The sequence below is a fragment of the Girardinichthys multiradiatus genome, chromosome 14, assembly GCF_021462225.1.
Source record: "Girardinichthys multiradiatus isolate DD_20200921_A chromosome 14, DD_fGirMul_XY1, whole genome shotgun sequence".
Taxonomy (NCBI): Eukaryota; Metazoa; Chordata; class Actinopteri; order Cyprinodontiformes; family Goodeidae; genus Girardinichthys; species Girardinichthys multiradiatus.
The window spans coordinates 10134674-10155654 of record NC_061807.1 but is presented as its reverse complement, the minus strand read 5'-3'; the positions used below and the strand labels follow the sequence as shown (position 1 = coordinate 10155654).

Here is a 20981-nt window from a genome sequence, read left to right as displayed (position 1 = left end):
CTAACTGGCTGAAAGAATGGCCCATGGTATGGAGTGAAGCTGTCCATGTTTTTGTTTGGTTGATGTTCTTTATGTTTGGTTTTTATTATTGAACATACATAATGTTTTTCTGTTGAAAAATGGCGCTAACCACATTTACACCTCATCTTCTCCGAGCAAACTCCATACTGACAAAGAAAATAAAAAAATGTGGGTTTTGTTTTGTGTATACATATATATATATATATATATAATTGTTTGGGGTTTGTTGGGACCCACAGCCATGGATTTCAACATTAAACTCCAGTACAAACTCTTCTGGAACTTTTCAAAATAAAGTGCATTAACCTTCTTCCGGCACAGCCAGGGAATGGGATAATTGCGGACTTCCTGTGACGCCACTACCCAAATAAAAGCACAGCTGTTGCTATTGTTGGAATAATTTAATATAGATTTATCTTATATTTTCTTCTATTCTTTAACTTGACTATTTGATCTTATAACCTTTCATGATGTATGTGTGAGTAAGGATGTGTGAGTTGTCTGCAGGCAAAGGTCATAAATGGAGCTGAGCTCACTGAGGAGGAAGCAGTCCAGTTGAGGAGGTCATAAAAGATGAAGGCTGATTGTGCTGAACGAACAACACACTCATCCTAAGATGGAGAGATTGTGTAAGTGTGTTGTTAAAAGATAAAGGAGTTTATGACCTGTTTACGATGCAGCTGTGGTTTCCCATCCTTTAGAGAGCAACGTTCTTTGTAACTAGGGACCCCCGAATGATAATAAAAAGAGAGGTGCGGACAGATGAGTTTCAGAGCGGTGGACAGATTGTAACTGAAAAAATTCTCTGTCCGTTCTCCTCGCAGCGAGTAAATAACTAATTATTTGTCTCTCTCTTCTTTTTGTGATAAGTATTTTTAGGTTGTTTAAACCTGACATTAATTTGGTCCTTCGAGAGCCGGATTCCAACTACGCCTGATGGTTCCAGCGGGTCGGTAGACTCCAGGAACAGACCGTGCGCATGGCTGTTTTCAACAGGGAGACACACAGACCCTTTCCGGGACTGGATCTCGGCCCGCCCGCTGGGGTCTGACGGCTGACGGATCTCTGAGAGAGAGGAGAAGACAAAGTGGTGAGTTGAATCTAGATTTAAAAAAGTGTGACGAATGACTGGGGGTCATTGCGTGAAATAAAAACCCTGTACATCCTAGGCCCTAACAGGTAACAGCAGTGCGCCGGAGTCCTGCTTAAAGTATTAAGAGGTAATACTGAAAATTTAAATGTGTGCATGTGAGAAATGAATGGAGGATTTAAACCACTAGGTTTTGCCTCATACCAAAGCAGTGGGATTAAAAGTGACTAACTTTTGTGGAAGCAAAGGCAAGAATTCTCCACTCGAAAGAGTTGAAGTGAAAATTACCACAAAAGGAGATTTTTCTGTCACCCTACTGAGCAGAATAATCCAGTATTTAGAATACCATAGGAATTTATATACTGGACCAAATTTAAATAAATAAATAAAAAACGGAAAAAGGGGCGAGTAAAATAAACTAAAAATGAATAATAATGCAAAGATTGGAAATTTATGGAAGCACAGGATCAAATTAAAATATTAAAATTAAAATATTTAGATAAATGGATAACCACATATCATTATGATGGTCGTTTAAACTCTAAAAAATTAGGTGATCTATAGGATGCAATAATTAAAAGTACATTAAAAGTAAACGTGATTTAAGAAAAATTGACAAAGAAGGTTATGAGGATGTAGATTGTTGCTTAAAAGTAACTAAAAAGAGAGAGATGTGATGCAGGAGATAAGAATGGACGTTTTGTGGAAAGCAGAAAAGGTCAGAGGGCTAAGAAGTAATTTTTGATGGACTTGCAAAGTAGAATAGCAGGACAAAAGAAAGGGAGTAAAAAGAGTAGGTGGAAAGTTTTTGTTTTGTACCAAAGATCTGATGAGGTTTGACAGGATAAGATGGGCTAAAATGAGTCCCTTTGGTGAATAAATCCATCCCCACCATGGCTGTACCTCATGTATGTTTTATTTGTGTTTATTTTTTATTTTTTATTATTGTTTGAGACACTGGCTGCATGGTGGTGCAGTTGGTAGCACTGTTGCCTTGCAGCAAGAAGGTCTTGGGTTTGATTCCCAGCTGGGGGTCTTTCTGCATGGAGTTTGCATGTTCTCCCTGTGCATGCGTGGGTTCTCACCGGGTACTCCGGCTTCCTCCCACAATCCAAAGACATGCCTGTTAGGTTAATTGGTCACTCTAAATTGCCCTTAGGTGTATGAATGAGTGTGTGCATGGTTGTTTGTGTGTTGCCCTGTGATGGACTGGCGACCTGTCCAGGGTGTACCCCGCCTCTCGCCCGTAGACTGCTGGAGATAGGCACCAGCTTCCCCGCGACCCACTATGGAATAAGCGGTAGAAAATGACTGATGACTGTTTGAGACGCTGAAGGCTGTTGATACAGCGTGTCACGGAGGTTCATGGCATGACATGGGTTTTTCTCTGTGTAACCTTACAAAATATTTGACTCTTTTTAACAGCAGAACAAACAGAGTGAAGGGATTAATTGATAGGCTTACACTTAGATACAGACGCAGAGCTGACTACGCAGAAATAGCAAGAGTGAAACAAAAAGAGAAAGAACCTTTTGAAGAATATAGGATTAGACTGACAAAAGTGTTTAAAATCCATAGTGGTCTACAAGAAGATGAAAACAAGCAAGGAGCTTATTGACAGCAGTTAAAAAATGCACTACATGCTGGTTCCAGGGATGCAATTAATACCTGGGTAAGGAGATATTTTATAGGGTTCCCCACAGCAAATCTAGAAGACTATGTAAATCATGCCCTCCATGCAGAAAAAGTTATGAAGGATAAAAAAAAAAAAAAGTCAACACCTTTTTCCAGCAAGAAGAACAGATTTATTATCAAAACAATAGAGGAGGAGGAAAATTTAGAGTAAGAGGACAATACCGCAGGTATCAGAGAGGAGGAGTGAGCAGAGGAAATTACAGGCAATACACCTCAGGGTGCTGGTGTTGTGGGACAGAAGGACATCTGATCAGAGACTGTCCTGAGAAGAGAAAATAATGATTCAGCATGACTAGGACAGATAATAAGTGAAATTGTTCCTAGTACCTCAGACACCGATGAAAACAAAAAACCAAAAACACAGAGGCATGATATCCTCCTAAATTTCCAGGACCTTCTCTCCATAGATAGCATAAAACCTGAAGTTACCTTACTGTTGAATGGAAAATCAATTACTTTTTTTTGTGATACAAGAGCATGCATGACCAGATAAAACTTATGAAGAAGCATTAACTAAAGTAACCCCTACAAAAGTTATGGTAACTTATGTTTATACAGACGGGAAGAATAGTGCAAGAAGGGCTACATTTGCATACAAAGCAACAATGAGAAATATTCCTTACTGAACAGGAGGAACAGTTTTTGAATGAAGTCCCTGATAAGTTATGTTCAAAAGATCCTACTGATGTGGGTTTAGTAAAAGGAGCATTACCTGTCCAAATTAGAGCAAAAACAGAATACAGGCTGTTAGGTATTATTCAAGTCAACTCAGAGGCAAGAACGATACAGTTCAGATTACTTGCAAGGGTAGCCCACTTTGCAGTGCAAACTACAAAGTTTTGACACCCTATCTCAGACAGTTCAGACAGGGTGTGTGTGTGTGTGAGGCTGAAAGGAGGCTGGTTCTCACGGACCTCTGGTGTGTGTGTGTGTGTACAAATAGATAACGGAATCCCACACACACAGGGAGGACTGCATACCAGAGCATGATACAAAGCGGAGTGCAGGTGCATTACAGCACAAAGTTTTTACATGAGTGATAACAAGTCCTCGCACCCATCCAACACACGCCCAGAGTAAAACAATACACTTTGAAATATGATGCTCGTGAAGGAATAAAACCAGTAATAAAGGATTAAATAACTGCAGGGGTGATAATAAAATGCGAGGACTCACCATGTAACACCCCCATTTTTCCAGTTAAAAAACAAGCTCCATCAACAGGATGGTGTTTGGTACAAGACTTACAGGCAGTTAATAATGCAGTTGTTCAGAGAGCACCGTGTGTTCCTGATCCTTATACATTATTAAATTCCCTAAGACCAGATGCTAGAATATTTACTGTAGTTGATAGAAGCAATGCATGTTTCTCTGTACCTGTAGATAAAGATAGTCAGTTCTGGTTCGCATTTACTTTTGAGGGACAAAGATATACTTATACCAGACTACCTCAAGGCTACTGTGAAAGTCCAACTATATACTCTGAGGTAATGAGTGCAAATATGGCCAAGTTTGACCCTCCAGGAGGTAGTCAGGGTTTATTATATGTTGATGATGTGCTATTAGCCTCTCCTGATGAGGAGACCTGTAAAAATGATACAATAGCATTATTAAAACATTTAGCAGAAGAGGGACACGAAATCAGAAAAAGAAACTTCAGTTGTGTAAAAATGAGGTTAAATACTTAGGTCATAATCTTAGCGCAGGGGGACGCACAATAGTAGAAGAAAGAAAGACTGCAATATTACAAGTTCTAATACCAGTAACAAAAAAGCAAATGATGTCCTTCCTTGGACTAACTAATTATTGTAGAAACTGGGTGCCAAATTATGCAGAAATAGTAACTCCATTAAACAAACTAATGTATGAGGAAGAGCTGAAAATGACGTCTGAACTGAAATGGAGTGTAGAAGCTGAAGAAGCATTTACCAACATAAAACAGGTTCTAGTTTCCAGTACTGCTTTAGCATTACCAGATTATAGTAAACCGTTTGTTCAGATGGTAGATTGCAAGGGACATTTTATGACTTCAGGTCTGGTTCAACAAGATGGAGATAAAACGAAAACAATAGCCTATTTCTCTTCAAAACTAGATAAAGTTGCGTGTGCGCAACCATATTGTGTGAGAGCTGTAATTGCTGCCTAAAATGGCAGTTGAAGTTAGTGCTACAATAGTGTTGTTTCACCCTTTAACCTTAAGAGTTCCCCATGCAGTTTCAGCATTATTACTGCAGAATTAGTAGAAAAAGAAGCAAAAAACTAGAAGTGATTTGCAGGATCATGAAATAGTTTATGTGAATGATTTCTCTAAAAAAGATGAGAGAGGGAAGACACAAACAGGATAAGCATTGGTGACAAGAGATAGTGTTAAAAGCAGAACAATTACCTTCACATTATTCTGCACAGGCTGCAGAGTTAATTGCGCTAATTGAGGTCTGCAAACTATTTGCAGATAAGACAGCAAGAAAGGCTGCAGCTGGACAAATCCACAGCAAAACATTATCCACAAGGGAATTTAAGACCACGAAGGGGACAATTTTCAAAACTAAGACACCTTTTTCAAACAATTCATATGGATTTTTTATTGAGTTAAACCACAGTGAAGGGAAAAAGTTCTGTTTAGTCATTATAAATGCATTTTCTAAATGGGTAGAACTATTTCTAACTAAACATTACAAGCATCTCAGGGCTAACACCCTATGAAACGTTATTTGGAAGACCATACAGATTACCACAGTTCAAAAATAAGTGGGAGTTAGATGAAGAAGCTAACCTAGCTGATTATATGAGGAATATGTTAGAAAAGCAACAGAAACAAATTCAAACTAATGAGGAATGTTCTATGTCCTTTGTTCAATTCCCGGCCAGGCGTCTTTCTGCATGGAGTTTGCATGTTCTCCCCGTGCATGTGTGGGTTCTCACCAGGTACTCCAGCTTCCTCCCACAGTCCAAAGACATGCCTGTTAGGTTAATTGGTCACTCTAAATTGCCCTTAGGTGTATGAATGAGTGTGTGCTTGGTTGTTTGTGTGTTACCCTGTGATGGACTGGCAACCTGTCCAGGGTGTACCCTGCCTCTTGCCCATAGACTGCTGGAGATAGGCACCAGCTTCCCCATGACACACTATGGAATAAGTGGCAGAAAATGACTGACTGACTTCCTTGCTAGCGTTAGAGGGAAGGGAAACGTAAAAACCGCCATCCTCTACCTTGCTGTCCATGATGCTGTATGAATCGTAAGGTTTTAGCACACACCTATTTTATACGTTTTGTAGTTCATCAAACCTCATCCAACAGTTGAATTTCTCAGGCCAATTTTTCCAGCGTTCAAAAACCTGTTTGACACCCTTAACGTTGCGTCGATTTAATATTTTCTCCACTTGATACATCTTGTCCTTAAATACTTTTACTTTTTGAAGTTCCTCGGCGTAAAAAGAACCCTCAATAGGTTCTCCATTCAAATCTTTGAGTTTGTATACAGGGGGAAATCAGGGTATCCGCTCATACACTGTAAACATTTCATCTGTAAAACTCTGTTTGTATTTTTTGTCAAACACTCCACGTACCTTGGATATTCTGACAAGATCCCCCTGTTTAAACATTGTCACTGAGGCCCTGCAATATCTGTTGGAGGTAACACCATACAGATTCTGAAACACTTGAAAGGCATTTTCTGAGGTCAACTCCATAGGGCTCCTCTTCTACATTGTGATATCACTGGTCTGAAGTGTAGTCTTATGCTGCATACTTTAAAGCACAATGTTCGAAAATTGGACAGAAAATGGCACTCTAGACACCTAGAGGATTCCTACTTAATCTGGAAGAATAGCCTACTGTTGTATAAAAAGACACTTCGCCAAGCCAGAACAGCTTATTTATCATCATTAAGAGAAGAGAACAAGAATAATCCTAGGTTTCTCTTTAGTACAGTTGCTAAACTTACACAGAGTCATAGCTCTGTTGAGCCATCCATTCCCTTAGCTCATAGCAGTCATGACTTTATGGGATTCTTCTTAAATAAAATTGATTATATTAAAAATAAAATCTTTGACATACTCCCGAAGATGATTACTTCATCCTCAGCAAGTGAGACAACATTGGAAATAACTGCAGAACCTGATTTTTGTTTGGACTGTTTTGATCCTGTGAAGCTTCCTGAGTTATCAGAAATATTATCTTAATCTAAACCTTCAACTTGTATGTTAGACCCAATCCCAACCAAATTATTTAAGGAAGTGTTCCCTCTGATTACCAGTCCCATTTTAGATATGATTAATCTATCTTTAGTAAATGGATATGTACCACAGGCTTCTAAGGTATCTGTAATTAAACCTTTACTTAAGAAACCTTCGCTTGATCGAGATGACTTGAAAAATTACAGACCTATATCCAATCTTCCATTCTTATCTAAAATTCTTGAGAAAATTGTTGCTAATCAAATGTGTGAGCATTTACACAACAATGACCTGTTTGAAGAGTTTCAGTCAGGTTTCAGAGCTCATCATAGCACTGAAACAGCTCTACTGAAAGTCACTAATGATATTCTTATGGCCTCAGATAATGGACTTGTGTCTGTACTTGTCCTGTTAGATCTCAGTGCTGCATTTGATACAGTCGACCATAATATTCTCTTAGAAAGGCTGGAATATGCTGTAGGGATCAGAGGAACAGCACTAGGCTGGTTTAAATCTTATCTGTCTGACAGATTCCAGTTTGTTCATGTAAATTATAAATCATCTTTAAACTCCAGGGTTAATTGTGGAGTACCACAGGGTTCAGTACTTCAGGCCAATTCTCTTTAATATATATATATATGCTTCCTGAAGAGCCCATGATGCTAGCTATCTGAAGAGCCCATGATGCTAGCATATGCTAACATGTGATAGCCTCATATGTTGTAGCCAATCAGAGGGAAGTCAACTAAGTAGAGCCACATATCATTACCGTAACCCAACCGGGAAATCTGGCCTGCCAAAACAACCCTCGACAAAAAGGTGACATTGTTTTTTATGAAACTGTTTGAAGAATTGACATAGGCAGCAGTATCAAATACATGAAATAGTTTATACAGTGATGTCACCACCTCTTTAAGTGAAAGCTCTTCACTGCTCTAAGGGAGAGGAATGTAACTGTTTTTGGGCTGGGAAGATGGAGGAAGCCCTAAGGAATGTCTGCGATGAGCCAAGCAACTGTTCTGACCAGGGTTGGTCTTGGGAGTTATTTTGGGGCAGAAATCATGTTTGTCGTTCCTTTGGAATGCAGCTGCTAAGGTAAAGAAAATAAGCAGAGCTGGACTGCTGTGCTGACAGACCGTTATTTTTTTCGCATGGCCAGGACCAAGGTAGGTGCTTTGGTTTTGGTCTTCATGTTTTAGACCAATCATTTTGGAAAAGTTAACAGGGTTTAGATGAGTTAGAGGGCCCTGTAACTTTCCAGTCTCAGAGTTATGGTCTGAAAATGTGGAGTCTTGGCCGGTCGTGCTGGGTAACAGCAGCCATGGACTTGATTTTCCCCTCAGTTTCAGGATAGTCTTATTTTTCTTACTGTTCTCCAACGTGAGTTCAACCACTTCAGTTTGCAGAGTCTCAATGGTCCTGTTTGCTGTATTGTGAGCCCCCATACTTGGTGGGTTCAGAATGCATGTGCTTTCACAGGTGACACCTGTTAATTCATGGTTCAATGAAATCCTTTGTGGTAGCTGCTTCCTCTCAACTGTGGGGACACAAACAAACAGGAACAATCAGCAATCAGATCCACTCAAAGGACAAACTAAGTTTCGGATGCCCCTGATCACATTTATGCAGCTTTAGTCGCTTTAATCTAGGTGTAGACAGTCATCCAAAGGGTGGAGTCTAATTTCATTGGCCGGTGTAAAGACATTATGTATTCTCTGCTGGGATCATTCAGTCTTTTGCTGATAGTTATTCTCAGAGGCCCAGGCTGTTGGAGTGCTGGTTACACATTTGATGTGCATTTTAAGTCATCTAATTAAATTCATCCTCTGTTTGAGGTTTATACCAACATCCAGTTGTGTTAGAGAAATTCTCTTGGAAAGAAACATGCTTAAATCAAGGAACAGACATGTAAAGTTTCCAGTCCCACTTATGTGTATGTTGTTAAAATAAGATTCAACAAGAATTATATATGTTAACAGAAATGTTAGAGCTTATTTAAATTAGTTGGCTTCCTGGCATGGACCAGACTTTTATAGAATAAAATATAAAATGCAGGAACATGGGAAGTTGATTCCAGAAACTCCATTTATCCTGATAAAAACTGGTTTATTTATGTGTTTGGAGTATTAGCAAGACTAATTTTCTTGCTGTTTTTGAGATTCCCAGCTGACTTTTGAGACTTGCATCCACTTTCTGCAGAATGCCAGATCCAATAGTGCAGCATGATGCTACCACTGCCGTGCTTGATTGGTACAAGATTTCTAGGTCTGACTGCTTCAGATATACTCCTTGTTATTGGACCCAAATACACTGCAATTCGCCTATGCTCTCAATGATAAAATAGATAACAGCTCAGCACAGAAGGCAAGAAATATTTTCAGAGACGTTCTTATTTTTACTTCTTGTAGTTCCAACACAGAAACTGGAATAATCTAAAACTGGTATATTGGAAGGTCAAAGCTTCCCGAAAATAATAATCTGCCACCTAATTATTGGTGTATCTCTCCTCTATTTGTTGCATCACTTAAATCATTTAGTAAGATTCTGGTGACAAGATGTTAAAAATGGGTAAACTTGCAGACTGAGAGTATTCTTTTTATTTAATACTTTTAAATATTCATCTTCTGTCCATGTGTATTATGCAGAGGAGAATTGAATGTCCCATGAACCTGCAGACCTTCATACCTCTGCAGAAAAAGCAGTACTTGGTATGATGGCCAAGGTGTCAACCACACAAAGCTCACACCCTTCATACACAATTATGAATAAGCTCTACTGTAAATGGAATTAGTCAAAATTATCTCAAACACTAAAAATAAATAAATTAGACTAATAGAAATAACTTTAAAGTTAAAACATGTTTTTCATTTTTGAATTTTATGCATATTCAGTTTTAGCAGGAGATCTGAAGACATTAAGGTATTTGAACAACATCTAAAAACATAGGAGACAATATTTTAGCAACCTTTTCTTAAAGTACAAAGGAAATAAAGATCATATTTATGTTTAAAAACTCAGAGTTTCCACTTCTAATGTTAATTCTGCTTGTTAATACCTCAACAACTAGTAATGGTCTCTTATTGGAATTTAATCATTTAATTTAACAAACAAAATCTCTGATTTACCGTATTTGGAACACGCCCACCAGACGCAGAAGACAACATCAGTGTGGTCCGATCAATATTTATATAACTGCTGAAAATGTATTGGACAACTTTTTAAACAGCATTTTGAGTGGGTCCTAAATTAGTTCAAGCATCACTGAATGATCTCCGCTAACATCATACAAGTGAACCACAACTATCGGGAAAACAACTATGAGAAGAATCTGAATCTGTCTACTGTCTACTAATAAATCAATTAAATATTTTTGACCTTCTTTATTTTGTGTTCATTGCTTCTAGTCTTATTTATTATGGGCTATAACTTATAATTCACATCTTAAAACACATTTTACTATATATTGTTCTACTGTTTACTATTACATTGCAAATCACTTCAGTCCATTTATATATATATATATATATATATATATATATATATATATACACATTTATTTATTTATTAGGTTTTTTTATCCTTACGGGGACTTTGCATTGATTTATTTATTTTTCGTTCATTTATGTGGCCTAATGCTGGCTCTTACCCTAAACCTAACCTAAACTTAAATCACATCTTAGTCCTGAACCTAACTCATAACCCCACAAAAGTGTTTGTCCCTACAAGGAGCAGTGGTCCCCCACAATGCACTGTGTTGTCAGATAACTGTCTCCATGGTTGCAAAAACAACCACACACACACACACACACACTTTTACATCTGCTGTTACCATTTGATGTCAGCAGGTGGCAGAGTTGTACTATTTGGGGGTGATTTTACATATTTATGTAGCACTTTTCCCATATGAATATCATGAAGTTCAGTAATACACTTGGTGTTGTAATATCTAGAAATCTGGACAAAACTTTTATGTTACCTGTTTTTATGACTCTGCACTGTGGCTGTTTGCCTCACTGTGTAACATTCTGTGTTATGTGCTCCTTGTATCTCCACAGTGTCAGTGATGTTGTTCTCTTTTTCATCCACAATCGCCATCAGTGGGTCTGGCAGCCAGCAAGTCGCCTCACAGGCCACCGTCATTCTCCCGTTTTTATCAGAATCCACTGAAAGCCTCGGGTCAGACAGTGCAGCTGTGGAGATGGAATTGAAATGGTTAAAAGCTGATTAACATGATTATTAATTTTCTTCTCTGACTTGTATTCCCTAAATCTGTGGATTTTCTGTAACAGAAACATTAAATATTCTTTATGTGTTTTTTCCCTCTCATCACTAACATCAAAAACTAACATTAGATTGGAACTGATGAGCACAACCAAAATTAAACTGAGGCTGACATACTGACAACCAGCTGCATTTCTTTAGCTTCTCTGGTTCCGTTCCTTTGGATGATCAAACATTGGTAGATCCCCTCGTCTGAGTCTCGTCCGGAACTCAAAGGCCGGATTTTTCATCTCAAAAGACTCAAAGCCATTGCGGTACAAGAAGACCACGTTCGGCTTCAAGCCTTCCTTGGACCACTCCACTGTTGGCATGTCACCGTTGTTAGGGATTTTCAGACTGCAGGGCAGGATGACATTCCCACTGGCAAAGGTCACAATCTGGAAGCCCAGCTAGCAAATAAATCTCAGACACTTAAAAATAAACTGTCATCAGTCTCACTACTGTCTAAAGACACAACACAAACATCACTCATGTTCTCTCTTTTCACTACAGATTCAGGTCTTGCTTTTACTGTTTGATTGGCCAGAGGAAGGCGAGTTCAGCAGAGCGAGATGAGTTCTTGCAGAGCAGCTTGGATGGTGTATATGGTGGAGGGTGAGCAGGCGAGAGGCAGGGTCCACCTTGGACAGGTCACCAGTCCATCGCAGGGCATCACACAAACAATCACGCACACACTCATTCACACAATTTAGAGAGACCAATTAACTTAACAGACATGTCTTTGGACTGTGGGAGGAAGCCAGAGTACCCGGTGAGAACCTATGCATGCACGGGGAGAACATGCAATCTCCATGCAGAAAGACCCCTGGCCCAGAATTGAACCCAGAACCTTCTTGCTGCAAGGCAACAGCACTACCCTCTGATCCACCGCACAGCCCAGTTGATTTTGGGCTAAGTTCCTAATCACAAAATCTCTCTCTTGTGGGTGAGGCTTGGCAGAGGTTTGTTCAGCACCATTGACATGTTGAAAAGAAATTACACCCACAACATGTTCAAAATGTTCACTCATTCATTTGAGTGTGCTTACGTCAAGCACTACAGAGTACTGAATTAGTCTCAACTGGTTATATCAAGTATATCCGCCATTTATACATTGTGAGTTTTGAAGTCCCAGAGGGGTTAAAACTGATGTTTGTTTTAAACATATCTATGTATGGATCGAAAAATTTTATTTTTGTGCATACACAGGTTTTTCTCTGCTTACTCCAACCCAACAAAATATCATAATTGCCCTAGATGTGATGGTAAATGATTGACTGTTGGCTCTCTCCTCGTGATAGACTGAGAATGTGTCCAACCCCACCTTTTGTCCTTTGACCGCTAAAGACAGGATCAAGCTCCCACAGTACTCATTTAGCAGTATTAAATGATTGTGTTTGAAAGATAAGAATCAGTCTGGGCATAAGGGATTTTCAATTGTGTTCAAATGCTAGATTTTATATGAGGACTTTTATCCATCCAGCCGTCAGTCTTCTCTATCCGCTCATCCTTGCTGGGTTGCTGGGAAGATGGTACCTGCCTCTTGTGGCCATTGGGTGAAAGGATGGATACACCCAGGACAAGTCACTTAATCTTAATCTTTTATCTTGTACAATTCAACAAATGTGTTTGGGCAAAAGCAAAAAATAATGAAAAGAGCCAAAAAATCTGTTGTAAAAATGCATATGATTAAAGTAATGCTTTTGTCAAATTTTATTCTCACCTGTAATCACCATCTATGCTCCAGCTCCATGGTTTACCAGACATTTCTGCTCTTCATGTTTTTCACTGACTTTCTGTCCTCCTCCATAATGATTTGTATGATTTTAATTACTTTAATTTAAATCCTTTTATAAAGATTTGCAGTGCCTATTTTTCAGTCCTTCTACATCCACATTTTAGACAATGACAGATACGTTGTCCAAATTCTCCTAGATTTAGAGTTTAAATGTTGGCTGTAGAGATTTAAACAATTATTCAAAATGTGCCTTTTCTTGTTGCCTTCCATGTAAAACTTCTATTTAACTGGTAAATCAAATTTGGAAAAAAAAATTGTTGGCCATTTTAAAAATTATGTCTTTTTAAGGCATTTAGAGAAACAAGAACTTCTGGACCTCCACATGAAACCCAGCTGAAAAAACAGAACAGAACAGATACCCATTGCCTAAACCCACACTGATGCTGAGCTTATGTGCTGTTGTAACCAAAGCTCCAAAGTTATGAATCTTTCATGTAAGATGGAAGCTCCCTGATTTTGAAAACCCTGGCTCTGTCCTTAGATGTTCCCAAGACATAAGATAATGTGGCAAAGTGGTGATTTTTACAATTATTATGATTTAAAACCAGAGGATTAAAGGACAATGCACACTGAGAGCGATGGTTTGCAAATGTTGCCTTCAAAACTCACTGAATGCAATATTGCTATCTTTGTGGGTTTTCGCCAATTGCAGTTATCTATCTTTGCCAGCAGGTGGCTTACTATAGGAAACATATACTGGTCCTTCTCAAAATATTAGCATATTGTGATAAAGTTCATTATTTTCCATAATGTCATGATGAAAATTTAACATTCATATATTTTAGATTCATTGCACACTAACTGAAATATTTCAGGTCTTTTATTGTCTTAATACGGATGATTTTGGCATACAGCTCATGAAAACCCAAAATTCCTATCTCACAAAATTAGCATATCATTAAAAGGGTCTCTAAACGAGCTATGAACCTAATCATCTGAATCAACGAGTTAACTCTAAACACCTGCAAAAGATTCCTGAGGCCTTTAAAACTCCCAGCCTGGTTTATCACTCAAAACCCCAATCATGGGTAAGACTGCCGACCTGACTGCTGTCCAGAAGGCCACTATTGACACCCTCAAGCAAGAGGGTAAGACACAGAAAGAAATTTCTGAACGAATAGGCTGTTCCCAGAGTGCTGTATCAAGGCACCTCAGTGGGAAGTCTGTGGGAAGGAAAAAGTGTGGCAGAAAACGCTGCACAACGAGAAGAGGTGACCGGACCCTGAGGAAGATTGTGGAGAAGGGCCGATTCCAGACCTTGGGGGACCTGCGGAAGCAGTGGACTGAGTCTGGAGTAGAAACATCCAGAGCCACCGTGCACAGGCGTGTGCAGGAAATGGGCTACAGGTGCCGCATTCCCCAGACCTGGGCTACAGAGAAGCAGCACTGGACTGTTGCTCAGTGGTCCAAAGTACTTTTTTCGGATGAAAGCAAATTCTGCATGTCATTCGGAAATCAAGGTGCCAGAGTCTGGAGGAAGACTGGGGAGAAGGAAATGCCAAAATGCCAGAAGTCCAGTGTCAAGTACCCACAGTCAGTGATGGTCTGGGGTGCCGTGTCAGCTGCTGGTGTTGGTCCACTGTGTTTTATCAAGGGCAGGGTCAATGCAGCTAGCTATCAGGAGATTTTGGAGCACTTCATGCTTCCATCTGCTGAAAAGCTTTATGGAGATGAAGATTTCATTTTTCAGCACGACCTGGCACCTGCTCACAGTGCCAAAACCACTGGTAAATGGTTTACTGACCATGGTATCACTGTGCTCAATTGGCCTGCCAACTCTCCTGACCTGAACCCCATAGAGAATCTGTGGGATATTGTGAAGAGAACGTTGAGAGACTCAAGACCCAACACTCTGGATGAGCTAAAGGCCGCTATCGAAGCATCCTGGGCCTCCATAAGACCTCAGCAGTGCCACAGGCTGATTGCCTCCATGCCACGCCGCATTGAAGCAGTCATTTCTGCAAAAGGATTCCCGACCAAGTATTGAGTGCATAACTGTACATGATTATTTGAAGGTTGACGTTTTTTGTATTAAAAACACTTTTCTTTTATTGGTCGGATGAAATATGCTAATTTTGTGAGATAGGAATTTTGGGTTTTCATGAGCTGTATGCCAAAATCATCCGTATTAAGACAATAAAAGACCTGAAATATTTCAGTTAGTGTGCAATGAATCTAAAATATATGAATGTTAAATTTTCATCATTACATTATAGAAAATAATGAACTTTATCACAATATGCTAATATTTTGAGAAGGACCTGTAATACTATCTACATTAAAATACAATTAAATGTACATTATAAAACTCTTGAAAAACATGACAAAGTTAGCTCAGCATTCCTTCTTTGTAAATTCACTTAAACCAGATTTCCCCCTAGAATAGTCAACGTCGTGAAAAATCTGGTCATTAGTTAAGCTTACAAATAAATATTTCCCTTTTTCTAGTCTGGTCAATATATGTAAGTCAAGACTGAGGTTTGGATTGAAATGCAAAGGTGAAATAATTGACCGGTAAAAATTCATCAAACGAAACAACAAAAAGACGTAATAAACCACACACCATCTTGTTTTTATGCTTCAAATATTTATTTCTGTAAGGCCAAAGAAAAGAAGAATGTTTTCCTTAAATGATCCTTTTAAAAACACTGTCTGCTCTAGTTAAAGAGACGATCCACCTGCCGTTGTGGCTTCATTCCCTAGGCTACATTAAGGAGATAAGTTATATGAAGTAAAGAAGCAGAAAGAGCTTTTAGGATATTTGTGAGACGGCAAAGAGGCAGGTAAACAGAACCACATAACAGCCATCCCCCACTAGTTCTGTATTAAACATCCTGCCTCTCTGTGAACCTCAGACTGATTGGACTTTCTTGGCGCAGACAGAAGGTAGTTCAATAGCGCATATCTGGTCATCCCAGCACTTTTCAGCTAGGGGCAAGAGAACAAATCACACATAAACAAAACCTTGAAGGGGTCTACACAGCATCATACAAATTTGAGAAAGACCGACTAACTAAAACACAATTTAACCTAAAAAATAATTAATCCAGTAAATTTTTATGCATGATAATTGAAATATTAACTTACTCAGTAAACCAGCTTATTACCCATAAGTCATTTTACCATCAGAAAAACTCGCGCTCGTGTGATATTTCTTTTACCTGAATAGTTCATCTGCAAACAGCGCTGATTAGAACTATTAGGCTCTCCTGGGCACCAGTGTGTATAGCTGAAACGGCTTCCATCGGTCCACAACCAGATGTTCAGCTGGAAGACAGAGCTCAGCAGATGACATATTTCTTTCAATGTTTCACAAAAACAAATAAACTGCAATGGTGAAAATACCTCCTGCGCATTACTGCCTCCAATCCATGCTTCTTTGGACATAGAACTTGCCATTTGTATTATGTTCTGAATCTGATGGTACTCATTCATGTCCTGAACTGATGCAAGGTTTGCCCCCATGGACAGGCAGTTTCTCTACAGACAAACACAGAATGATGTGCTGAAGTAGTAGCTAGGCTTTGGTAATTAACAACTGTGAAATAAGAGAGAGTAAAAGAAAATAAGAGCACAAAGTTGTTGGAAATCACCTCAGCTGCAGCCCAAGAAAGGGGTCTGGGAACATATTTGAAGCAGCGACTGTTCAACTGAGTCCAGCCAGGAGGACAAAGATCAGATCTCTGGAGCAAGTCAACTTGTTCTGATGACAAACAGATGGAGAGTCTCGGTTAGACACTGTATGTGGCATTAGTCTCATACTGACGATATTTTGTGACAAGCTTTAACATCAAGATGACGCAACATTAAACGTATTAAAATGACAAATGGTAATGTAGCATCACTGCATGAGCTGTATGTTTAGATGATGAATCCCCAGTTTGTCACAGTGATTAACAAGACAACTTGGATTGGCTCAATTAAAGCAAAGAATCCCCTGATAGTGTTATACTAGACTGGCAGCTAGAAGCTTATAAGACATATAAAAGCTTCGCTCACACAATGACAAAAAAGAACCTAGAGACAAACCACGATGCATGTACTATGCAAGGAACACTGAAGCAATTTATGGATATGAGTCTATTATATATATTAACAATCACAAAAACACCCACTGACCTTCATCAGCAGAGTCATCATCTGGGACAGCTGTGGACATTTTAAACAGGGGTTAATGAGTTTGTTTGAGCCATTGGTCATTTTACAAAAGCAGTAAACTTAAGAAATGCTCACGATCAGCTCTGGTCTGAGCCATCACAGAGAAAACAAGGACACACACAGCTAGCAGCTTCATGATGGAGGTGATGAGATGATACAGATTTACAAACTGAAATCAAGTCAAACATGTTAAAAACATTGAAATTCACAATGGAGCCAAAAAGATAAGCAGAAAGTTTATCAGCAAACCTGATGCAGAAGGATTTGTTTCCTGACTCAGCCAGCACCTTTAGCCCTCATCGTGGACTCGCAGGCTACTTATAGAGCTTCTAATCTTATCATCCACAAAATGTGGAAACTACAGAAAAAAAATGCCAATGTCATGCTTCATCAGATCTGGTTCATATCTTGCTTCACAATTCGCCATAAATTACCACACATTATCTTTTGTGCCTTTCATGGCTGTGACTGTTGCACTAAGAAGGTTTTAGGCACTGTTGTTACAAGAACAGGAACTGAAAGCGTGGGACAGAAGAATGATCTTCACCAGACCAAGGTATTCTAGTTGGGAGTGAAAATAACTGTATCAGAGCTGTGGACGGCAACACCTGTTCAGGGACACTGTAAATGCTGTTTTTAGACACATTGTAAATAAGGGAGATCCAAAAATTAGTGATTATTAGTTTTACTCTTTCCAGGCTGTTTATATCCTGAAAAGATGTGTTGTTTAAAAGTTCATGTAATATTGTCCTGATGCACAGCTGTTTCTGTTTTTGGTTTTATCTGTGTGTTGTTTAGTTTTGTCGTTTAGGTTTTTTTTCTAACTTGATTCATTTGTGTTGATTTTCTTTGTTATTTCTAGCAATCTGTTGCCTGTGCATTTTTGTCCAGATTCTTTCAGCATCAGTCTTTTTTCCCCATGGTTTGTAGATCCGTTTGTGTTTTTCTTCAGCCCCTTCCATGTTTCTTCTGTGTTTACTAGTCACCATCGCTCAGTTCCTCAGATTTTTCTCCAGCTATTCTGCATTCATCTAATTAATCTCACCTGGTTACCGGTTCACTCACCTCTAAGTTTAGAAATGACCCTTCTGCTTTGAATACTTTAGATGGGAGGCAGAGAAAAGTATGTGACATGCTGAGGACTGTGGAGATGTGATCCCCTTACTGGCTGGTCATTGCACCTTCTGATAGTGGCCCACAACGATATTGCCCCTCTACATCTGCAAAGTTCAGTCAACCAACTTGGCAGCCAGCACCTGTGCCCAACGTCTCGCACCTCTTGTGGGTGGGTCAGCATGGTCTTGCACAGGCACACTCACAGCCTGCTACTTGGCTCCCACGTGGGCTTTTGTTGGCTGAGCCAAACCTTGTGGCTGAGCTGTTGGTGGCCGAGCCAGAATCCTTTCTCAGACCTTCAGATTCTGCTCTGGTGGGTCTAGCTGTTGCCTCCCCTCCAGCTCCTAAAACCTGGAAATGCTACCTAATACATCCACATTGCATCTTCTGTGTCCTGTGACCTTTACTCACTATTGTGATGCGGCAGTCTGTTAGATTATCTCCTCACTCGTATTGGAATTTGCTAGCATGCCTCCAGCTATTCTACCAGTATGTTGTCACATCTTACATGCTGTGTAGTGTTTTGACTGGTTAAATTCTACAAGCAGCTGGATTAACCCCAAGTTCATACTGACCACGTTCTATGTCTACTCCGTCATCCATCACAAATTGTGCCGGGCGACAATTCACACTGGGTGCAACCGATAACCGCAGAGGCAACTGGACTAACGAGTTCACGGGACCAAACAAACAAAAGAGGGCGCCAGAACAGTTTGACAGGATGATTGGAGCCAACCATCTGCAACAGGGGGTAGGAGGAGTCTTTTGTAATTGTCCGAGCCCTGGTCAGGCAGCGTTTGGGAGCAGTATCATGGATGGAGGGAAGCGGTCTCCCGATGACTTTTTTTCCCGCTGTCCTCGCCACCCCTTCTACACATTGTCAGTCTGAGACGTTGCAGTGCCCACACCAGACAGAGATGCAGCTGGTCAGTATGCTCTCTATTGTCCCTCTGTAGAAGGCAGTGAGGATAGGAGGAGAGAGGTTTGCTCTCTTTACAAGAGCAGAGGTGCCGAGGGACCAGGTCAAGGTATCTGTGATCTGCATCCCCAGGAATTTGATGCTGCTGACCTGCTCCATTGCAGTGTCATTGATGAGGAGGGGGATGTGACTTGGTTGATTTTCCCTTAAGTCAACAATCATTATTAATCAGGATTAGAATATGAAATCCTGATGAAATCCACCACTGTCGTGTCGTCCGCATACTTAATTATAAGGTTCGTCCTGAACCTGTCACGTCAGTCCTGAGTCATCAGGGTGAAGAGCAGTGGGCTTAGTAGGCAGCCCTGGTGGGAGCCGGTGCTGAGGGACATGATGCTGGGGTTGTTTAGCCAAACCGTACAGACTGGAATCTGTCTGTGAGGAGGAATCCTTTGTGGAGCGGTTGGAGCGGTAAGCAAACTGGAGTGGATTAGTGCTCTACTGTGCAACCCAACAAAAAATATAGATAGGTTAAAACAAAACAGCAACAAAAACATAATCCAGCTGTAAAATATTTTGCTAAATTTTCTTGATTAACAGGTAAAAATGAAGGAGTCTCAAGTTGAAAATACATAACTGTATTGAACTAAATAATAAATAAAAACTTTGGAACATTAATGTTTGAATACTGTGATGTCTGAACTGGATATTTCAGATTACTAGTACTTTTTATGTACTATGTACATAAAAAAATATGTACTCTGGGTATGTATGCTTTATGTACTCTGATAAGCTGAATAAACCGGTAAGTTTTTTGTTGAACTGTGTGTACGCTTGACTTAAGTTCCTTTCTTCCCATTTTGGTGACAAATAAATTCAACACTGTCATTTTGGGTTTGTTCACCCTCTGAGGGTTTTCCAAACTGCTAAATCATCCTTACTAAGGTCTACACTATGTGGTATGTAAATATGCATATTCAATACATTTGTGAAGCCTTTGCAAAAACTGAAAATTTTGAATGTCAGTAATTTTTTCATGCATTAAAAATATTAACTTGCAAAATGAAACAGCTACTTCAAAGCTAAATGTATTTTCTGCTTACTTAAGGTTTGATTCATTTGATTAATGCCCCCATATGTTGTTAGGGTTGCTGTATTTAAGCCTTCACATAAAAAAGCTGCTTTTGATCAAGACCCAAACTGATTACAGACCTATAACTAATCATCCCTTCCTATTGATAAAATGCTGGAAATATATAGTATAAGCAGTTAAACTGCACTGACCTGTTCGAAGAGCTCATCAGAGCACTAAAACAGCACTGGTGAAAATCACTTAATGGACATTTGTATGTATTTGTTCTGTTAGACCTTAGTGCTGCAATTGATACAGAAAATCACATTATTCTCATACATAGGACATGATATATGAATCAACGAAACAACAGTAACAGAGTAATGAAATTCCCATCCAAAACAGATTTGCCCCACTACAGAATGAAAACCAGGAAAATTATCCTCTGAGACTGTTACGGCTGGTGGTCGTATGTGTGTTTGTTTTGTACCTTCATCAACAGACTGGCCAGCCGATGTCGCTGAAAAGCAACGTTTTCCTCCGTGCTATCGGTACCGCTGTTTCTGATAGGATCGGATTTCTTCTTCGCTGTTCCTGACGGACTCTGATCTCCCTGCGTGCTCTGCACTCCTCCTGCTGGACGTCTCCGGGAGTTCATGTTGGACTATTCATTTCCTG

The 20981-nt window shown here is 39.6% G+C and overlaps 2 protein-coding genes and 1 long non-coding RNA gene across 4 annotated transcripts in view; 2 read left to right on the top strand and 1 right to left on the bottom strand.

Moving 5' to 3' along the window:
* Positions 1 to 20981, top strand: part of LOC124880824 (gastrula zinc finger protein XlCGF57.1-like) — a 219484-nt gene that overhangs the window by 160802 nt on the left and 37701 nt on the right. The window lies entirely within an intron of this gene.
* Positions 745 to 11294, top strand: LOC124880831. The gene is made up of 3 exons (XR_007041468.1): positions 745 to 773; positions 892 to 1111; positions 11036 to 11294. It is a non-coding gene; the product is annotated as an uncharacterized LOC124880831 (long non-coding RNA).
* On the bottom strand, positions 15606 to 20816 carry LOC124880830 (ladderlectin-like). Of its 2 annotated transcripts, none has more exons than XM_047386191.1 (7): positions 20794 to 20816; positions 17272 to 17365; positions 17158 to 17187; positions 16632 to 16741; positions 16384 to 16518; positions 16200 to 16305; positions 15606 to 15966 (listed from the first exon to the last, which is right to left on the bottom strand). In XM_047386191.1, the coding sequence occupies exons 1-7, from the start codon at positions 20797 to 20799 to the stop codon at positions 15890 to 15892; spliced, it is 558 nt and encodes a 185-aa protein (XP_047242147.1). In that variant the 5' UTR covers positions 20800 to 20816; the 3' UTR covers positions 15606 to 15889. The 2 variants fall into 2 exon arrangements, with proteins under 2 accessions (XP_047242147.1, XP_047242148.1); XM_047386192.1 differs by lacking the exon at positions 20794 to 20816 and adding an exon at positions 17446 to 18865.

Bases quoted from the DNA above. Each gene is read 5' to 3' on its own strand.
- LOC124880830 (XM_047386191.1), bottom strand. The intron at 16,742-17,157 runs GTCAGTGGGTGT...GTTTGTCATCAG, and splicing joins TGATGACTCTGCTGATGAAG to AACAAGTTGACTTGCTCCAG. The intron at 16,519-16,631 runs GTGATTTCCAAC...GTTTGTCTGTAG, and splicing joins TTTCTTGGGCTGCAGCTGAG to AGAAACTGCCTGTCCATGGG.